This window comes from Mustela erminea, chromosome 6 (genome assembly GCF_009829155.1).
Source record: "Mustela erminea isolate mMusErm1 chromosome 6, mMusErm1.Pri, whole genome shotgun sequence".
Classification (NCBI taxonomy): Eukaryota; Metazoa; Chordata; class Mammalia; order Carnivora; family Mustelidae; genus Mustela; species Mustela erminea.
Genome location: NC_045619.1, coordinates 28728329 through 28750537, shown reverse-complemented (window position 1 = coordinate 28750537; position 22209 = coordinate 28728329). Strand labels below are relative to the sequence as shown.

The 22209-nt window shown below is 38.2% G+C and overlaps 1 protein-coding gene, 1 long non-coding RNA gene and 1 pseudogene across 4 annotated transcripts in view; 1 reads left to right on the top strand and 2 right to left on the bottom strand.

Moving 5' to 3' along the window:
* Positions 1-22209, top strand: part of LOC116593033 — an 81581-nt gene that overhangs the window by 56806 nt on the left and 2566 nt on the right. The gene's annotated exons all lie outside the window — the stretch shown is intronic.
* EPYC (epiphycan) overlaps positions 3055-22209 on the bottom strand; it is a 39003-nt gene continuing 19848 nt past the window's right edge. For both annotated transcript variants that reach the window (XM_032346792.1, XM_032346793.1), the window contains 5 exons: positions 18083-18254; positions 12545-12703; positions 11509-11711; positions 10136-10231; positions 3055-5527 (listed from right to left, as the gene is read on the bottom strand). In XM_032346792.1, the coding sequence (XP_032202683.1) occupies positions 5357-5527; positions 10136-10231; positions 11509-11711; positions 12545-12703; positions 18083-18254 (801 nt within the window). In that variant the 3' untranslated portion in view covers positions 3055-5356. The remainder of the gene's footprint in view (positions 5528-10135; positions 10232-11508; positions 11712-12544; positions 12704-18082; positions 18255-22209) is intronic.
* LOC116594662 lies at positions 3600-3826 on the bottom strand (annotated as a pseudogene).

Below are 22209 nucleotides of genomic sequence, written 5' to 3'. Positions count from 1 at the left end.
ATGTTCGCAGGGGGCTTGTGACGCAGGTTTTGAAAGCGGGAAAGAGGACCCTAGGCTGGGGTTGTGCTTCCCAACTCAGACAACGTTTGGGGCAGTTAATTTGAACCTTTTGTACCACCCGGAGGTGCGGGGATAAAGATGGACCTTGAACTGAACCCCTTGGAAGGGGGAAATCTTGTATCTCGGAAAACTCATGTCTTACACCTTTGGAAGTCAAGGGGATAGAGGGAAAGTGCCTAGAGTTAGAAAACGGGACCCCACTCCTTACCTTAGGGCCTGTACACACTCTTCTGACTTCTAGGGGGTTCTAGTGCATCACACGTAATACACGACCACCACCATTTATTGCGTGTGCTTGCAGCAAGCATGAGCTCACCACATGTAGTCCTCACACCTGTAGGCTCTGTGTAGTGGGTATTGTTACGGCGCCTCACAGATCAGGAAATTGAGAGGTTAAGTTACTCAAGCTTGTGGGCATGAGGAGCTTTGGGGCTAGTATTTAAATCTAAGCCGGGTTGGCCCCCAAACCAAAGTCTTAACCACATGGCTGCGCTCTACTGCCCATCCACCTTAAGTAGGACTCTTTCAAGGAGTACACGAAATCCTTCGGGGAAATGCTTTGCTAATTGTCATACAGCATGCGGTTGTCCACTAATGAAATCAATAGTACCAGGATATATATAGTGGGTTTACTCTTGAGAATAGAAATATGCCAGTTATGTCTTTTGGTAAGTCCCTTTGTCTACCAAACAACACATACATTGGGAGTCTTTATAACATTATGGTTGAGAATATGGGCTTTGATTTAAATTAGCACGAACCTACTCTGAGGGATACTGTAACAGTGGATATAGGTCATGGTCCTTAGGCATTCATCCAAATCCATAGAACATACAATATCAAGACTGAACCCTAATGTGATCTATAGACTTTGGGTGATGATCATGTGTCAGTGCAGATTCCTCAGCTGAAAGGCACCTACCCTTCTGATGAGCGATGTTGGGCATGGGGGAAGCTCTGCATGAGGGGGGAGAGGGAGTATATAGGAAATCTCTTTATATGGGAAAGTATATGGGAAACCTACTGCATTTTTAATATGAACTTAAAACGGCTTAAAAAATGAAATCTATTAAAGAAAATGTGCTTCAACTTCGATTCAGCAATGACGAACCTCTGTGAACCTCAGGCTCCTAACCCATATGGAGAGTAGAGTTATAATGCCTATTCCACGGAGCTGTGTTAAAGGTTAAGGTACTTCCTTAACGCAGCCAATGCAAGTACCCCAGGAGCGTGCAGTCGCTGTTAGCTATCATCATTGCCATACTTAAATAGGACTTTAAAAGAAGTTGATACAGTGTATGTAAAGATAACCAACCCTGTGCATGAATGCCTAAATCGGCACCCCTGCCCTTGTGCCCTTTTCTTGTCCCATTTATTAGAAACATCAAGGACTAGCTACCACGATCGATCCTAGAGAAAACCATCCCAGAGTGTATTTTTTTATTGCTTTCCTGTGGTGAGTGGAATTATGGAAAATGGAACATTGCCCAGTGGGAATCCGAGTCCATGCAAGCCTCCAGTAAATGATGGAGAAGTAAATGTGGGAAAGCCCCTGAAGCCTGCAAAGGTCATTTATGCCTTTCTGGTTGAAAATGGAGAACAGGGCGGGGGATCTTGGATCAGGACTCCAACCACTGCCGTGGGACCTGTAGACTCCACAGGCTTCATCCAATTTGGTTTTCTCTGTGGTTTGCTGGAGAATGGCCTGCTTGACTTCAAGTGCAGAATGCTGACACTTCTAACCCCCAGTGTCCCTTTCTGGATATAGAACCACACATCTGGCTATTACTCTACCCTTACTCTGCTTAATTCAAATTGGAATGCTGATATTCCAGATTTATTTTTCTGGGGACCTATGTGGTTATACCTATTGGGTTTTAATTGGGAACTTTAGAAATTGACCATGTTGCTGTAGTGGATTTCTCATCAATTTCTTCTTTGTTTAAAAGAGATTAACTCACAGAAAATAAAAGCATTGTTCCTGTATAGTTTCTTCCATGGTGACATGCATTTCATATTAATTCTTCTTATTAAAGAACGTTAGCATGGTATTGTTCTTGCTCCTTCCTTACTCTTCTTAAGAGAAACAGAAAATTATGGTTTATGATTTGTAGTTTTTTTCAGTAGACTGGCATTGTAATTCAAATTGTTCATGTACTGGCAAATCACCCAAGAAAATTACCACCAGAGCATGTTAAACGTAACTTTAAGAAATGCAATTAAGGAATTTTAAAAGACCTCTTTTAATTGGCCCATATTCCTTAAATACTATAAAATAAAGTGTTTTAATATGTAGTATTAGTTTTCTACTGCTGTGTAACAAATTCTCACAAACTTACTTAAAATAACATACATTTGTTATCTTGAGTTTTCAGGTGTTGGGGGCCCAGGAATAGCTTAGTTGGGAGTTTAGTTGGGTCCTCTGCTCAGGATCTCACCAGACTACAGTCAAGGCACCTGGCTGGCTTGGGTTCTCATGTGGGGTGCTCCATTTGGGAAAATGTTATGGCAGAATTTATTTCCATGTGACTGTGTAAGTGAGGGCCTTCCCTTTTAGCTGTCTGTTGGCTAGAGGATGCCTTCAGGTTGGAGGCCACCCACAGGTCCTGGAGGTTAACAGCCATTCCTAGAGATTATTCTCACTTCCTTGCCATGGGCTTTCTCAGTAGGCCAGCTCATTCCTTCAAGTCAGCAAAGCAGATCTCCCTAGTGCTTCCTAGCACAACGAAAACACACACACACACACACACACACACACACATGCATGTGTATCATAGTATGAGCTTGATATTGACATTAATGACATCTGCCATCTTTGTCATATTCTGTTGGTTAGAAGCAAGACCCAAGGTCTTACCAGCATTCAAGGGGAGAAGGTTACACAAAGACATGAATAGCAAGAAATGGAAGGTTCACTAGGGGATTACCTTAGAGGATTCACCACACAGACCAAGTAAACTGAGTAAAATACGTCCTTCATATCAACTAGTATGACTTTATTTGGGAGACTTGAATAGCATGCAGCATTCTGAAATTCCATTAAATGCTGTATGACAGCATAAGTTACGCTATGCTTTATGTTATGCAGGACGTTACATTGTTACATTGAAAACACACTGCTATCTTGGTGTTATTTTTTGTGCATTTGTGTGAATTGAAAAGGATGAATGCTAACACTTGATGGCAGTAGTAACTCATTCAAAATCCAGTCAGTGAGAGCCCCCCCACCCCGCCCCCCGTATACAAAACAAACTATAAGAAGATAGGTACTTCATTTTTATATTTATCACGAATGGCATATTTAAATAATTCCAGGTTGCCAATATTTACTATCCTTTATTCTGGTGCAGTGTAATTGGGTATATTCATTAGATTTTAGCATTTTTCAATTGGCTTTTGGAAAGCAAGCCTCTGCTAATTAAACTTATAAATTAAAATTTTTTAGAGAGAATTTGGATATGCCTGAGAAATTTGGTCAGATAAGTAAAACTCAACAAATATTTTTTTTAGATCCATCTTTGTCACCTATTAAGTTCTACGGGCTATAAGAGAAAATAAATGGAATGCATTTTATACACTCTCAAAAACTTGCCTTTTGCAACCCTGAAGAGATCCAAGCAGTCATTTCAAACCAAAAAAGTAAGCGCCATCTGTTGGTCATAAAAGCTAACTACAAGGTATTAAGTCTTCCAACCTTTCAAAAAGTGAGATGAACTGATAAGAACAGATACTACACTTGATCTTAGCCAAAAGGCCGAGAATGAATTCATTAGCGTAGTGGACTGATATGTGCTTTTCAGAATCAGTAGTGCTATATGTGCTGATATGGAAAAATTGTCAAGAAATATTTTTAAGTGAAAGAAGCAAAATTTAGAATAGTGATTACCTCTGGTATTTAAAAATCCATGTTTACATGTTAGATGCGTACATAATGGTGATGTGTGTGTGTAGACCTGCACATGTATTTTTGTATAAAAAAGGGAAATTGTTCAGGGCATTTGGATGGCTCAGACAGGTGAGTGACAAACACTTGGATTTTTAACTCAGATCATGATCTCAGGGTCATGATCTCAAGGGTCATTGAACCCCGTGTTGAGCCCTGCTGAGCCCCATGGGTTGGGCTCCTTACTCAGTACAGAGTCTGCTCCAGATTCTTTCCCCTTTTTTCTTCCTTACACAGTACTCTCCCCTTGCACTTCCCTTCAACAGAAAACTTCCCATTCCCTCTCTCTCTCAAATAAATAAATCTTAAAAAGTTTTTGTTTTTCATGAAACAAGTACAAGTTTTTGTTTCTCATGAAAACTTTTACAAAAGCACTCAAGAAACCATCGCCTAGTTATTTCTTGGGAGTAGAACTTGAGGTTTGCAGAAGGAAAGAAAATCACTTTTCACTGTATATTCCTCTGTCATTTTTTGTTTTTTAACCATGTCCCTGTGTTATGATCATACATTTCAGAAAGAACAACTTTCCTTAGCTTCTTCCCTAGTGTGGTGATCATATCATCATCTCTTTTCCATTTTCTAAATTTTATTTTGTTCACAGGCACAGAAATATACCAATAGGATGATTTGATTGTTATCCAGTTGTGTTAGAGTGATAAGACAAGCCTAGGGTCCTCTACAGCACCATCATCTTATGAGATATAGCAATAAACTGCCATTTAAGCAAGGGTCTAAAATGAGTTCTCAGATCCTTAAGGTGAAAAAATTATTTTTTTGAAGTTCATAATTTAATATTTTTTCAAAAACTGAAGATATGTGATATTGTCGAATATGATTATTTGCATGTTGTGATTATAATGGATATTTTCCCACAAGGCCATTGCAAATTTTGAATTATTTTATTGTCTCCTTCATTCTCATGAATAAACGTGGAAACAGAAACACGCTTTAGTTAAAAAAACAAAGGAATAGAAAAGTTTAAAAAACATCTAAATCTTGGCAATGCACCTAAAGTGTTAATTTTGTTTTTTTTTTCTTTATTATAGACTTAACTTGAAATTATATGGGAAATAAATCCTTAAAACTTGCAAGTTATATGGGATATACAAGAGTATCTATGAAATCAAAACTGAAGTCATTTAGTTTTGCTCTTACTGTACATCATTTGGTTTTATTCCTGACTCACCTGGTGTTTGCTTAACATGCTAAATGTCATGATACCTTAAAACTTTTAGTCGTACACCATGTTTTAAAACACAATTTGAAAGTATCATGCTGAGCTTCTGTTTTTGAAGAGAGCAGTAAGAATTGTTCCATTATAGTGAGTGTCATAATGCTAACCATGATCTGAAATTAGACAAGACTTCCAATAGGCAGACGAGGTAGGCACAGGTAGGCTTGAGGAGTTTTGCTGAGATTGATAGGGTTTCCATCCAATCGAATATCCTCCAGCGCCTTACGAATATAAGTTAAATTTTTAACATTGCAGAAGGTGTCTTCATGCATCTCCAAGATGTTGTTATTCTAAAAGAAATGACAATAAATGATAACACAAAATATAACATATGCTTATTATTGATTAATAACACAGTCCATTTGGCTTCACCCCATTTTAATTCTTTTGTTCCTTCTCTTATCCAAAAATGCATGTTATGCGATCATTATGCCTTGAGCACTTTCTAGGCTGTGGGGATTAAATCACTGACGATTAAATCACTTGCACTTGAGTACTAGGAATGTTAAGTTAAGAAAGTGAGAAAACAGAGGTAAAGAAAAAGCTATTTCTAAAACTGATGGGTCTTGTGAAGGAAGAATGGTAACTGAGGAAAGTTATCTTAAAGAGATAGCAGTGGAGCAGAGAATGGACTAACACACTGGCATGGAAAGAGCCAAGATAAGAGCATTGCAGGGAGAGAGAAGACCACGGTTCAATTTGAGTAATTACCTTGGAATGTTCAAGAATGGGAAGAGAGTCAACATGGCTGAAGCAGAGTGAGGGAGAAAGTGAGCAACTTTCAAGAAGATAAGCAGGGCCCAGAAAGACATATTTAAAAATAACTTTGTTGGGTATATTTCACACACCATAAAATTCCTTCATTTTAAGTATACAGTTCAGTGGTTTTTAAGATAGTCAGAGAGTTAATTGTACAGCCATCATCATAATTTAATTATTTTTAAAATTTTTAATTAATATTTTAGCCATACTTTAATTTAAGAACACGTTAAACCCTCTACATATTAGCAGTTATCCCCTCTGCCCATTTTCCCCTATCTTTAGCCCACGGTGACTTCAAATCTATTTTCTGTTTTTATGGATTTTCCTATTTTAGATATTTTCTATAAATGGAATCATAGTTCATCTTCTGTGACTGGGTCTTTTCACTTAGAACTGCATTTTCAAGGTTTATATATTTTGTATCATGTATCAGTACTTTGTATTTTATTGCCTGATAATATTCCATTGTGTGGATATGCCACATTTTTATCCATTCATCTGTCAATAGAAATTTGGATTTTTTTCTGCTTTTGGCTTTTATGAATAATGCTTCTATGAACATTTGCAAACAAGTTTTGTGTTCACACGTTTTCAGTTCTCCTGGGAGTTGAACTGTGGGTTTATATTAACTCTATGTTTAACACTTCAAGGAAGTGTCAAACTTCTCCAAAGTAGCCGCACCATTTTAGATTCTTATGACAATGTATGTGTTTCAATTTTCTCTGAATCCTAACCAACATTTGTAATTATCCGTCTTTTTTATTTTAGCCGACCAAGCGGGTGTAAGGTGGTATCTCATTGTGGTTTAGTTCATGGCTAGTGTATTTAATACAACTGACATTTAGTATCAGTTTTATAACCTGCCACATTGCTGAACTCATTTATTAGTTCAAATGATTTAGTGGATTTCTTGTGACTTTCTATATAAAAAAATCTGTAGATCAATTTGGGGCCCATTTCCATCTTAATATTAAACCTTCCAAACCATTAATATGGACTATCTTTCCTTTATTTAGATCCCTTTCTCCCCAGATAAAATTATATACATTTAAGGAGTACAGAATAATGTTTTGATATATGTATACATTGTGAAATGATTACCACAATCAAGCTAATTAACACTTCCATCACCTCCCATGGTTTCCTTTTGCATGTGTTTCTGGTAAGAACACTTAAGATCAAAATTGAAAATAAAAGGAACACTTAAGATCTACTCCCAACAAATTTCAAGACCACAATAGGTATTCTTAACTATAGTCACCGTGCTGTATTACATCTCCAGAACTTATTCACCTTAAATAATTAAAACCTTATATTCTTTGACTAACGTGTTCCCATATCCCCCAGTCCCCACGTCCTGGCAACTGCCATTCTACTCTCTCCTTCTTTGAGTTTGACTTTTTTAGATTCCACATATAAGTGAGATCTTACAATACGTGTCCATCTGTGTCTGGCTTATTTCACTTAGCATAATGTTCTCACCCATCTTGTTGCAAATAGCAGAACTTCTTTTTCTTTTAAGATTGTTTTTCTTTTTTAAAGAATGAAAAATATCCCATTGTATACATATACCACAATTTCTTTATCCAGTCACCCATTGATAGACCCATGGTTTGCTTCCATATCTCGGCAACTGTGAATAATGCTGCAGTGAACATGAGAGTGCAGATGTCTCTTTGAGATACTGACACTGATAAGTGTTATTCATTTCACTTGGGTATATATTCGGAAGTAGGATGGCTGGATCATCTGGTGGTTCTGTTGACCTTTTTGAAGACCCTCCATACCATTTCCTTTAATGACTATACCCCTTACATTCCCACCAATGCTACAAAGGGTTCCACAACCTTGTCAACCTTGTTATCTTTGGTCTTTTTGATAATAGCTATGTAGTGAGATGACATCTCATTTTGGTTTTGATTTGCATTTGCCTTATGATTAGTGACACTGAACATCTTTTCATATACTGGTTGGCTACTTCTATGCTTTCTTTTAAGAAATGTCTACGTAGGTCCTTCGCCAATATTTTAATTGATTTTTTCGTTGAGTTATTTGAGTTCTGTATATATTTCTGCTATTAACCCCTTACCAAATGTATGGTTTGTATATCTCCCACTTATAGGTTATCTCTTCTCTCTGTTGATTGTTTCCTTTGCTGTGCGGGAAGCTTTCAACAATATTGTAACATTCAGTCTACAAGTCTTGTACGTTTTTTTGTTTTTTTTGTTTTTTTTTTTTTTTTTTTAAATTTTTTTATTTTATTATTATTTTTTTTATTTCCAGCATAACAGTATTCATTATTTTTGCACCGTTTTTTGTTAAAATTATTCCTAGGTGATTTATTATTTTGTGATTAATATGAATAGAATTGTTTTCTTAATTTCATTTTCAGATTGTTCATTTGTAGTGTATACATACACAATATTTGTATATTAATTTTATTACCTACGACACTGCCTCAATCATTTATTAGATTTCTTTTTTTGACTCATTGCTTATTAGGGAAAGTGTTGTTTAATATCTTCATATTTGTGACTTTTCCAAATTTTCTTTGTAGCTAATTTCTATTTTAGTTCCATTGTAATCAGAAAAGTACTTTGCCTGATTTCAGTTCTTTTCAATTTGTTGTGGCTAGTTTTGTGGCCTAGTATATTCCTGGGAAATGTTCACTTGAGAACCATATATGTTTTGTTATTATTGGGAGGAATGTTCTATAGATGACTGTTAAGTCTAGTTAATTTTTTTGTGTGTTTTTAAGGTGTTCTTGAACTATTTCCTAGTTGAGCTTATGATTGGTTGTTCTATCCATTATTGAAAGTGGAGTATTGGAAGCCCCAACTTATTGTTAAATGATTTATCTCTCCTTTCAATTCTGACAGTTTATGCTTCACACATTTTGAGGCATATTGTTTATAATCATTAATATAATAATGCAATAATGGTTAATGAGTGTATAATTATATATTGTTAGGTAAATATATGTTTATAATCATTGACTCTTTCTGATGGCTTAACCGTCTTCTCATTACAAAGTGTCTATAAGGAATAAAAGGTTTTTAGTGCCTATGTGCTGTACTACTCCTTTTGATGCACCATTAATAATAACTATGCCTTACATGTAAGTCCTTATCATGTTCCCATCACTGTACCATTCACTTTGTAAACTAAAACTGTGGTACAAGGAGGCTCAGATATTTTGTCTATCTTTAGAGAGGATTAGAAGTAGAATTTAAGTCTAGGGAATCTGCTTTTGCCAGAGCATTCATTCTTAATTACTGTACTGTATTTTGACAAACTTTTTGAAATGAATCAAAACTGGGGATTTTTATATAAACATTAAAAATAAATATGGAGGACAACATAAGTTAAAAACAGCTAATACTGGATATTGATGAAGTGATCATGAGAAGAGATGTTTAAAGGTACACTTAATGCCGTTTTAAGCCTTAAAATAGGGAATATGAAGCCAATTACTTCTAGTTAAATGTTGTATTATATACACAAGCCCATTGTGTTTGAATACAACATCAGAGACACATTTACTTTGTAGGGTCAATATTATCACAGACAACAGTAATAAAATTTAATTCAGAATTACAAAAACACATTGGAAACACATTTTCTTAACCCAGAGAGATGGAAGTCTGTCATCTCTCAGCAGATAGGAATGCCCTAGGATTGAGTTTAATTCATTACATGAAACTTAAAATTAAAAGCTAAAGTTGACATTTTTTTCTCTCCTGAAAGCTAGAAAATAAATTAGATTTCTCTTTCTCCCATTTTCTCTTCCACTTCCAAATCTTACACATTTCTTCAAGAAATGAAACTTCCAGTTTTGTTTGTATTTTTTTTTCCCAAAAGTAATTTTGGGTGCCAGAAAGATGCATTATGATTTGACAAAGACTGAACATCTTTAAAGACTGAAGTCATTATCAAAAAATCAGTATAGACAGAGGCATGAATGTACAAAGACCTTGCGCTCCAATTGAGAGAGAGAGAGAGAGAGAGGAGAAAAAGAAGAAAAATGGTGACAGTGTGTCAACAGACCATTATAAAGACTTTCTGTGTCCGACTTTTTCATCTTTACTTTTGTTTTCCATGGAGCTGTTGGGCATTCGTTACTGGTGAAAACCTACCTGGAGGTGAAGGGCCCGTAGGTTTTCCGGGAGTGGCAGAGGGATGTGGTCCAAATTGTTATCAGTGAGGTAGAGGTGATGGAGATCAGACATATCCTGTAAACATACCAAATGTAAGGACTTAGTGGAAATTAGCGGCACCGCAGTTGTGTTTTCCATTCCCTGTTCATGCAACTATTTGTAAAATAACACATGCCTGTCAAGGTCTTGTTTTGCAAAGACGAAGCAGATCAGTTCCCCAGGTGACTAGACATAAGTCAAATGAGTTTTGGAAAAATTAACTGTAAGTGAATATTTCTGGATGAAAATGTAAAGAGCTTCTCAAGATCTTCAAAGAACCTTGCTTTGCTCACTCTCACTTTCTCTGTTTAAGCAAGGCAGTGTCTTCCCATGGGAGACATTTTGCTGAGGGGTTTTGAGGATCTGGGTGAGGCAGAGGAAGAATGGCCTTTGTGTTACAGGGACAGATAAAAGAGAGTTTCTCTCCAACAAAATCCTGTTCTCTCTAGTACAAGTACTAGGAAAAGGACAGCCTAGCAAGAAAAAACAAACAAACAAACAAACAAACAAAATTTAGACAATAATAGGTCTACTCTAGACAAACACCACAGAACAAACCATGACTCACCACCACCCATGCCAACAAAAGCTGAATGGGGAGACTGAACTTTGACCCTTGGCCGGCTACAGTGAGGTGTCCTAGCTCCCTCGCCAACCAGGGTTACAGGACAGCTGGTGGAGAAACAGGACTTCGGCCCTTGCTCCGCAATAATGGGTCCACATCGCCCCCTGCACTCTCCCCGTGTCCCTTCAAAAAGGATTTTAAATTTGTTTATTGGAGTTAGAAGAGCAGCTTGAATACAGTAAGAGTGGATAAAAGAGCTGGCTGGTGAGTGTTCTCAGGCCCTGTGCTGTTACTACTCTAAGCAAGACCCTCTGGCCCCAAACGTGCTTTCTTCACTTAGAAAACAAAATTTCTAAAATTAACCAAATCCATCCTTTTTGCAAGGTCATGTAATGGACTTCTACCTCAAGGCATCACCCACACCCTGCACAGGTAGTCATCCTTTAGGCCACACAAAATATTGGTCTTGAGTGGAGTTCTTAGAAAGTCCAAATGGCCTGGCTGACACCGTTTTCAGGGGCTCCAGAGTTCGTGCAAGCTCTGCTCTCCGTCCCTCTTGTTCCGTCAGCCTCAGAACTTAGCAAAACGCAGTATTTCCCAAAAGCTTGGTAAATAGTATGGTGTAGTTTATTTTAGGAGGTAAAAATCTCATCAAATTGAATCTGCTTACGGCAATAAAAATGCTAGTCATTGGATGGCAAATGGGCTAGAAGGATGAGAAACTTCCATATCCAGACTTAAAACTCACTTTAAATGCTTCTTGCTTTATTCCTTTCCTTCCCAGCCTATTGCTGCTGATATCGATAAATGTCAAAGTGTTTGGCAGTTCGGGGAGCTGCCTTATTTTATTGTCACGCAGGACAAGCTCCCGGAGGCGGGGTAGCTTTCTGAATGCATCCTCATCAATTTCAGATATTAGATTTGAAGTCAAATCGATCCTTCTTAAATCATCTAGAAGGAAAAATGAGGGAGGTGGTTAAACACTCTTAAATATGTTTTGTTCACATAAAAGTACGACGATAAATTTTCCCACATGACAGCAAATAGAAATATGAAGTGAACTAGCAATAGACAACTAATGAAATAATTGTTCCTAACTACTTTATATGAAAATGTAATTGTTTCCTCCCGATACTCTACGTATTTATGTACTTGTAAGAAAGCATAATTTTAACAACAGTATTGACACATATTTATCTGGTCTTTTCCCTGAAGTCTTCATAAGCTTTGTCTAGATTTTACTATTTAAAAGGTTTTCCTCAGTAATGACAGATTGCTATATTTTCTCATCGTTATAGATACATTAGCATTAAAATACAAAGGCGTTCAAAAGAGATTTTCAAATGATTGAAACAGTTTATAAAGACAAGTTCCAAAATTCTTCGAAGTTGGCAACAATTATAAAGTCAGAATGTAGGCTTGTAGGCATCAATCATAAAGCAGTTGTGCCTTAATGGAAGTTATTCAAACAACCCAAATCCTAGTAATTATATGACCACAACATTTCACTCAATGTCATGACATGATAATGAGATCTAGTCTATAAAATATATGTATTTATGATTCTATTTCTTGAAAATTTTATTTGAAAATATATAGTTTCTTATGACCTTTCACTCTTCCTCATTTTTCCCCACATAATTAAAGCAAACCTTCAAATATTTAAATAAGGAAAAAATAGTTGATTTATGAGCCATATTTTCAAATTCAAGTTTCATTTTGTAGTGCAATAATTTTAAGAAAGTCTGTAAAGAAGACAAGGAAATTAGTGCTGTTGTCCATACTTAGGCTTGCAAAATCATTTTTGTTGATCTTTTTAATTCTGTTGAAGCGGGAATAGAAATAAGCAGTGTTCCTGGGCAGCGGAGGGATAGCATCAAGTTCACGGTCATCACAGTATACAGTGGTACTTATACACGTACACAGAAGGCAGGTTGGAAAGTCTAAAAGGTAGAGGCAAATAATTACATGTAAGTAACAAAAACAGCTGCTAAGAGATAATGTGATTAGATGTTTGTTAAATAAGTTTACAGTCTCATACAGACCATCCTGGTATATTTCATATTTTCTTATATAGTTTTCTATAAATGGAGATTAAAATCAAATGTACCAATTAAAGCAGCCATAATAACTAGTACATTCTTTGTACTGTTTTAAATTTTCTTTTAAATGACCCAGTGGCTATAGTGTTGTTGTTGCTCTTATACTCATTAGAAATTCTCTTTTCAAATATAAATATTAAGACTGGTTTTTGTAAAGTTAAAACATCGCACATAATATTTTTATTAGGTCTTTGGTTCAATATTTAAACACCCCACTGAAACAATCTGCTTCAAGAAAAAGGGTAATAATCCTTTATATAAATTCACTCAATATGTAAGTATTGAATCCTTTCTAGGGAGACGCAATTCTATTTTATGACCTTCTATGAAAGATAAATGTGAGTCACACAATAAAATGATAAATCTGCAAAATGTCATGAAATAATGAGCATAAAATAGGAGAATTTGACTCAGTCTGACAGCCATGGTTCTCTGAGGCGGTGATAACTGAGTTGGGATCTGCAGGAACAGCAGCTGACCATGTACCTCCCATTGGGAGTGAAGAGTGCACAGGTAGAGGAAACAGCATGGGCCAAGGCCCTTCCCTTTGGAAGGACTAAAAGATGGTCCATGCGGCTATAGCACAGAGAACATTGAGATGTGTGGGACACACCATCCAGAGGCCTTATCGGCTGTTATTACAGAGGTCGCATCTTATCCTCAGGATGGGCAGGGTATTTTGTGATCAGATTTGCGTATTAGGAAATCACTGTGCTTGAAGGTGTGGTAGAGGGAGAGCCAGTGCACAGAGTGGACAGACCGAGGGAGAGCCAGTGGACAGAGTGGACAGACCGAGGGAAGGCCAGTGGACAGAGTGGACAGACCGAGGGAGAGCCAGTGGACAGAGTGGACAGACCGAGGGAAGGCCAGTGGACAGAGTGGACAGACCGAGGGAGAGCCAGTGGACAGAGTGGACAGACCGAGGGAAGGCCAGTGGACAGAGTGGACAGACCGAGGGAGAGCCAGTGTACAGAGTGGACAGACCGAGGGAGAGCCAGTGGACAGAGTGGACAGACCGAGGGAAGGCCAGTGCACAGAGTGGACAGACCGAGGGAGAGCCAGTGCACAGAGTGGACAGACCGAGGGAAGGCCAGTGGACAGAGTGGACAGACCGAGGGAAGGCCAGTGGACAGAGTGGACAGACCGAGGGAAGGCCAGTGGACAGAGTGGACAGACCGAGGGAGAGCCAGTGGACAGAGTGGACAGACCGAGGGAAGGCCAGTGGACAGAGTGGACAGACCGAGGGACAGCCAGTGGACAGAGTGGACAGAGTGGAGAGGAGTTGTTACCTGGATCAAAGATGACGGCTGCTTGGCTGCGCTCATGATGACATAGCGAAAAGGCAAGAGATCAAAGATATTTGTAAGGCTGGGTTATATCTTAACATCTCGGTCAGTCTCTACCGCACTCACCTGCACGCACATGCACTCTCCTTCAGTCTCCTTCAGCGGTCCTGCAGAGGACAGTGAGCTTCGAAGGAAGATAGAAAAGCAATGACCAGAAGGAAAGGAAGAAAAGAGAATGGGAAGATGTATCGGAGGCCAGATGCAGAGGGAGAAGGAAAAGGGAATAGAAAACCTTCTAACGGCTGCTGAGATGTCCGGTAAGTTAAGGACTGTTAGGTAAATTAAGAGATTAGAATGACTAATCTCTTGGATTAGTCGTTGGGGTGGCTATAGGCAACTTCTGTAAGAGCTGCGGAGTGAGGGGGCTGGAAGCCAGATTAACCGCCAGTTGAAGAGGGGAGTAGGGGTTGCAGAGATAGTTACGGCAAATGTAGACAATGCTGTTGAGATGTTTGTGAAGGAAGAGAGGGCGATGGTGATAGGCATAAGCAGATATGTTGGCAGTGTGTAAATTGAGTGAACAGGATCCACTTGTGGTTTGTGATCAAGAACCAGTAATGTGCTTACGAAGGTCTTTTTGCTGTCATTAAGTAGGAAAGTTAATTACAATAATAGCTTCAGGAATGAAAACTATTTTAAGACTGGAAATCTGAGAAAGACAATTTAAGGGGAAGCTATAAAGTATTTAACACTTGCTGATTTTTCAAATGATTATAAATTAATAGTTGCCACTTACAAAATTTTAAAAAGTAAGGCATTTGAGTCTTCTATGTATTCATGGCTTTGCTTTAGCAATAATTGCTTAGGATAATTCATACTATATATGTATATGCTATATACATATATATGTGTATATATTCACACCAGTTATAATTTAATTCTCTTTTCTTCCACTCATAACCTAAGTCTACTTTATATGGCTTCAGAATATTGTTTTTAGAAATCTATATTAATCATAAAAAATGATATTTTGATTACTAATGATTTAATATTTCTTTCCAAGCTATTTAACTTTGTTGAGTATATAAGACTTAAATTTAAGGGCACCTGGTTGGCTTAGTAGGTTAAGCATCTGCCTTTGGCTCAGGTCCTGATCTCAGGGTCCTGGGATTGAGAGCGCCACATCTGGCTCCCTGCTCAGTGAGGAATCTGCTTATTGCTCTCCCCCTACTCATGCTCTCTTGCTCTCTCTTGGTGCTCATTCTCTCTCTCAAGTGAATAAAGAAAATCTTTATTAAAAAGATTTAAATTTGGGACACCTGGTTGGCTCAGTGGGTTAAAGCCTCTGCCTTCGGCTCGGGTGATGATCTCAGGGTCCTGGGATCGAGACCCGCATCGGGCTCTCTGTTCAGCAGGGAGCCTGCTTCCTCCTCTCTCTCTGTCTGCCTACCTCTCTGCCTACTTATGATCTTGATCTGTCAAATAAATAAATAAAATCTTTTAAAAAAAGATTTAAATTTAATTTTAAAGTTTAGAATTTCTGGTGATGCTTAGCCTGTGGAAATTAAAATGTTAATTAAAGTTTTAACTTCATTACTCACCCTCGCTCTACTCCGGAGATAACTCCCCACCCCCCCCCCCAAAGTCATAGATGTTTTATATAGTTTCAAAGCTGACATTCTTGAGCCATAATTTTGACAAAAGTTTTTGAAAAGATTAGGCATTATGTTTTTCTGTTGTGCTTGGCTTGGCTGACAGAGCTGAGTATATAGGTAATGATACCAGATAGTCAACTTTTGAAGGATCTGAAATTACTTAAAAGTAAATCATGTTCTAGATATTTTTACTTTCCCTACTGGAAACTTTCTTCTGGGTACTCCTTCTATTGTGTGTGCATCTCCTGGGGTTTATTTGGAGAGTGTTCTACTACTCCCTAGAATAGTAACTATGTGGAAAGAATATGATGTATTCTTCAGAGATACTGGCTTAGAGTTCTGTGGTCTCTCTTCACATTTCAACACCACTATGTACCAACTCAATGATCTTCGACAACTTTTACACTATGTTAGGGTTTTAGTTTTCTATTGTAAAGTGGAAACGACAATACCTAATACATAGTATCATTCCGGCTCTTCAAAGAGTTCATATACATAAAACACTTTAGTGGTTGGCATATCCACAGCCTTTTACAAAAGCCAACTTTTACATTACTTATTGGTGAACAGTTAAAGACTGGTAGATGCAGAGAGTAGATGGGGGTTACCAGGGGCTGGGTGGGGAGCAACGAGGTGTTGTTGGTCAACAACTGTAAAGTTTCAGTTATGCAAAACGATTAGGTTCTGGAGATCTGCTGTCCAACATAATGCCTGGAGTTAACAAAACTGTATTGTACACTGAAACATTTGTTGAGAGTAGAAAAATAAACTCTTCTCTCAATAACAGAGTTAGGAGAATAACTAACATTTATTATGTTCACGATGGGTCCGGCACAAGATTCATTCATTTAATTCTTACAACAATTCTATGAAGTAAGATCTATTATTTATCATCCCATATTTTAAATAAGTAAACCAAGACAAACAGTATTGAATGGCTTGATCCAGACTGCATATCCAGGAAGTCCCAAAGCTGGCATTTGAGTGACTTCCCTCTCTTGTTCTCTCAGTATGCTCTGTACAGAGTTTTGTTGTATGACTTGGAACACATTATTGCTTCTACATTTGTTTGCAAGTCTGTGTCCCTGTACTACACAAAAATATCCATGATAACAGTAGTCGTTTTAAGATAAGTGTTATGTCTCCAGAACTTAGAGGTATAGAGATGCTCCAACTCTATACTCATATACTTTTGCAATGGGAATTCTACTCATTTTTCTACACCCCCTCGTTCTGCCGTTCTCCATGTGGGAAAGCCTTCTGGTGTGAGTCCGTCTGAGTGCCCCCAAGGATGACATGGACACATTCTAACAAGAAATAGAGACAGATCATAGAATTGTATTTAGCAACAGGAACGCTTCCTCATTAACTAGAAGGCTCTGGTTTAGATCACCTTCAGGCGGTACAAGATACAGTCCAGTGTTACAGAATGCTTTCCACTCGGCTTCTCCCAAGGACTGAATGAGAAGAAGCCCATGTTCCAATAAGTACACAGACAAGAATCAGAACAGGCTCGCTTGAGGGGCGTCTGGGTGGCTCAGTGGGTTAAAGCCTCTGCCTTCAGCCTTTAGGGTCCTGGGATCAAGCCCCACATTGGGTTTTCTCCTCAGCAAGGAGTCTGCTTCCCCCTCTTTTTCTGCCTGCCTCTCTGCCTACTTGTGATCTCTGTCTGTCAAATAAATAAATAAAATCTTAAAAAAAAAAAAAATCCAGGGTGTGCAATAACAGCTATGAGATCTCTTGACAAGTTCCTACCATTTTTTGGAGCTCGTTTCCTCAATAAGGAAGACCTATGACCTTTACACGGAGGTTGTAGTAGTCAAATGAGAGAATGTGAGGCAAGCATTGTGACCCACAGATCGCCTGCGCCCAGTCAGTGTAAAATATTATTACTATTGCCGTCATCACCATCAGCCACCACCACCTTATCCCCCTAAACTGCTGTGGCCTGTTCTGTCAGACCTGGATTCCCATCTTGCTCTAACATGTAGTGGATTCTTTGTTCTAGAAATGCATTCTACCACAACGGTTTAGAGTAATGATGTTAAATCAATAGTTTTGTCCCAAATCTTTGGTTATTTGATAATTTCCATCATGCCAAAGCTGAATTCTTAAATGTTTAATATTTGAATATAAAATATATGTGTATCTCCTGCTTCAAACCGAGCCTATGGCAAAACTTTCCCTGTGGTTCATGTGGGTTGCCTGTGGCATTGGAGTTGGCAGCTTTGAGGTGTGACCAAGTGGACTTAATTCAGATCACCCATGATGGACCTGACCTTCATTGGTGTGTGGGCCCAGGACCCCGGTGAATTCAGGCTCCTGTGGAGAGGAGCCATCGATCAGTCTGGGGGTGGACTCCTCTTCTTCCTCCTCTTCAGCCTCATCCGGCGGTGGGGGTGGGGTGAGGAGCTCTCTGTTCCCAGAAGGCATCACTGTGGCTGTTTCAAACTGAAAAAGAAACAGAATTTCATCAGGCAACCTTCTTAATCACCCACACTATGTATGGGGCACGACACAAATTTTACACATATCCATTTTTGCCACAAGAGGTCGCTGGTGTTCTGAAATTCGACGCTGCAGGGCTGTCTCGCCTGGCTGAGCACATGTGGTTCTAGTTACTGTTGGTTTTAATTAATTTTGCTTTTCAAATCGTAGTAATAATTTCCAATGCCCATGGTTTTTTGGTTTTTGGTTTTTGGTGGGTTTTTTTTTGGTCATCCTGCTCTTTCAAACGTTTTCACATGTTTATTCATTTTTTAAAAGCCTCATTTATTGTTTTCTAAATACATAGCATTGCAAGAATGCATTATTGCTGGGGAAGATTCAAATTAATCCAGAAGTGTGCAGAATAAAATCCCAAACTCCCCTTCACCCTGAAGTCCAGATTCCATTCCCTTTGAAGATAATAACCATTAAGAAATTAAGGTGTATGCTCCAGTCGTTTTAATCCTTGTTTTCCTAGATTCAAATATTCTGGGCTTGTTTGTTTGTCTGTTTGTTTTACAGTTTACACTTCTCCAATTGTTTTACTGTAAAGTATCATTTCTACCAAAAGAAAAATATATATGGAGTTATGAAAACTATAGATTTGATTATGATATGAGTAACAGGTATTACCGACAATACCTGAGTTTGTTACATTGACCTTTTCGAGAGCTTTGACAAAAGAGGGAACTTACTAAAATGGAAAAAAAAATGCTCAAATATTTTTCTTAGATAATACTTGGTTTTCTCTTGCATATTTTGGGTGATGAGTAACAGCTCTTAGCAGCACCGTTTGCATTTAGAATAACTCCTTACTCTCAAATCTCTTCCCATGCCTCAATGTCTGTTCCTCTGTATTACTTGGTAAATGTCTACCTCCCTGACAACTTTGTCACTTTAAGCAGAAAATCTGTTCAAGATAGTTGGCAATAGGCAGCGCCCACTGTTGGGCACATACTTTCTTCATGGAAGCCCCAGAAATCTCAGATTCTCCTTTTTCAGCCCTGATAGGGCTGCTTGATTCTTTCTACCCTTCTTTATTTGCATGTATTAAACAAGCAAAAACAAACATACACACACAAATTACCTTCTAACTTTAATGTCAAAATGACATGCACAGTATTACTTTTATGTGTAAAATAAATACAGAACTAGGGCAGATATTTTCTGAGTATTCTAGATAGATATTTTAGATAATCACAATATTTTAAAGAAACGTTTATTACTTAGTATTTTTTTTCATAAATTTGAATACATTGCTTCACAAATGAAAATCATCCCTTTAAAGGAACACTAAACTATTTTGTCAGTTCACACTTTTGAATTGTGTCTCTTTCTGTGTTTCTGTAGGGTCTCCCCACTTCTGCCTTTCCTACACTGTATTGAAATGACGCCATCAGTTTTCTGCCTATTCAAGCCCACTAGTTGGTACACTCTAAGTTACATGTTTTATCTTTGTAACTCAAACCTGTAGCATGATAGATGATCAACAAGTACTTCTTAAATATAATTTTTAAATTGTTTGTACAGAATATATCTATTTCACAGCTCTACATTTAATTTTAGAGATTTTATTGATAAGAATCACGAATGTGTTCATGTTCACTTTAAATGTACTTAAAACATGAATCAAACAAAAACAACTCATACTGTCTTTGGTGCATTAGGAAGCCATACACAAAGATTTTGTAAAACTTGGCCAAGAATCTCCACTTGAGAAGATTGAGCATACTTCCTTAAACAAGGAGACATACGGTTTCCATCTGCAGGATCAGAATGAAGCAGATTTAGAAGGAATAGACCTGCAGAGACCAAAAGGAGGCTCCAGGAAGAGCGGAAATTGAGACAGATGTTTCATGGAAGGGAGGGAGCCTAACGGGAGAAACACATTCCAGACACGTTGCCTTGAATCTTTAGCTTTGCAGGAAAAATGTTTGCACATACTTTCTACAGATAATTGTTTTTCCACTCATCTGACGTGAAGCTCTAAGCTCTCACTTGTCATCCAGTATAATGAGGCAAAAACAGCTTTTGTGTCTATCGGAACCTGTTTTGTTCATGCTTCCTTGCTAATAAAATGTGAATGTTGAACAATTTTGAAGACCTAGGGAAAGGAGCGCTTTTGCAGCTCAGCAAAATCCCAGAACTATACACTCAAAATGCTGTTCCTGGGAAGCTTTTGCATTGCAGACACGTTTATTCTCACTACTGAATAGACATGGTTTAGGCTTCTGTCATTTTTTTTCTTCTTCTTTTAACAATTTCCATACTGTGATACAAAGTTGTGAGGCAATGCATGCAGAGAAAGGAAGCCAGGGAAGCATGAGCACCTGGCTGTCCATGTGGCTGACTTTTATGCTTACGCTACTGAAACCTAAATTTGGGAATAAACACAAATGGCCAGACAACATCCCTGCCCCTTTTCCTCAAGCTACCACAGGCAACCCTCAAATGCAAATATAATCGAGGCTCCGACATAAATATTCTTCCTTTCTGTACTTTCCTCCATTATTTTTCCTCGTTTTACTCTGAACTGTTCCCTACTAAACTGTTTTAACCTCTTAATTATATTTACCTGAATTTTACGAACACAGTAAATACAGAGGATCACTCCTGCCTACGGCCTTGGACTTAGCCATCCCTGTGCTTGCATAGTCTTCCCGGTGTGGGACCAGCAGTGCACATCTCTGCGTGGACTGATTTGTAGTAAGTTGTCAATTTCTACCCCCTTTTCGCTGGGCTTTAGAGCTAGAGATAGTTTATGTCATGGTGGACTGTATTTAGGCATACTTTCCATGCTTATGAAAGAGGATGTCTGTACCAGAGATGACAGTTGCTTAGCCAACCGACAGTGACCTGGGTAGAGGGAAGTTTCAGCAGATGTCAGGTTGGAGCGTAACAGTGCCAGGAAGGGTCCCAAGGGCTGCGTCGGCCTCTGCACCCACACAGCCTTGACTCCATGTAAGTAATCCAGCACCCCAACACAATCTCAGGGAAAAGGGAGTTGACATGGCCCTCAGGTGTGTTAGATTAAGTCTCTGCTCCCTGGAGACGTCAAGACTCTAAGTAGAAAAATGACTCAGTTTCCTTCCTCGTAGCAGATGATGTGTCCCGAGATTTACCAGCAATATTTATATCGTTAAGAATACCGCAAAAGATTTGAGACTTTCGTTCTCCAATCATCAGAGGAGTTATCCACAGAAAAGCCTTTCTACAAAAGCCTTTCTACTCAGCACCATTTTAAGTGGTAACATTTGGTTATAAATAATTTTAATCAAATCCATTTGTCTCTTAGCAAAAAAGCGCATCTAAATGACCTGTAGGACTATATTGCTCCCACGGGGTCTACTTAATATGTTTGTCTTAATTTCAGAGTAAAACTATGAAAAAAAAAAACCAGTGCGTTTGGAAACAACAGTCATACTTCTTCCCGACTGCCTTCCCTTGCCAGGGAACCCTGTCAGTCCTGAGTTCTTATTGAACATGTTACTTATACCTGTTGAGGATGGTCACAAGCCATTCGCTGTGGTGAAGAAAGTGTTCCGACTAATAAAACATACTGTGTGTGTTTTTTCCTAATATTTTGATACCTTTTGATCTCAGCACTTAATCGGCAGCTGAATTTCCAATGAGGAACTTTATGAAAATATCACATAGGCATGATAGAAAGAAAGTTACAAAAGAGTTCAGGATACTCCGATTTGATAACTACCTTCGTGAATGAATGCAAAGATCACTGAATGAAAGAGTGAAATTGTAAATGATGTAAATGGAAGGTTTGCCAGTCTTTATAATGATCTAATCGACCAGAAAGAATGTGCCAAGCATTACACTTCAATTAGGATCATTATGTCCACTTTACCTGTCAGTATTATTTTCAAACATCTATCAATACTTTTTTTTTTTCTCTCTCTGTGTC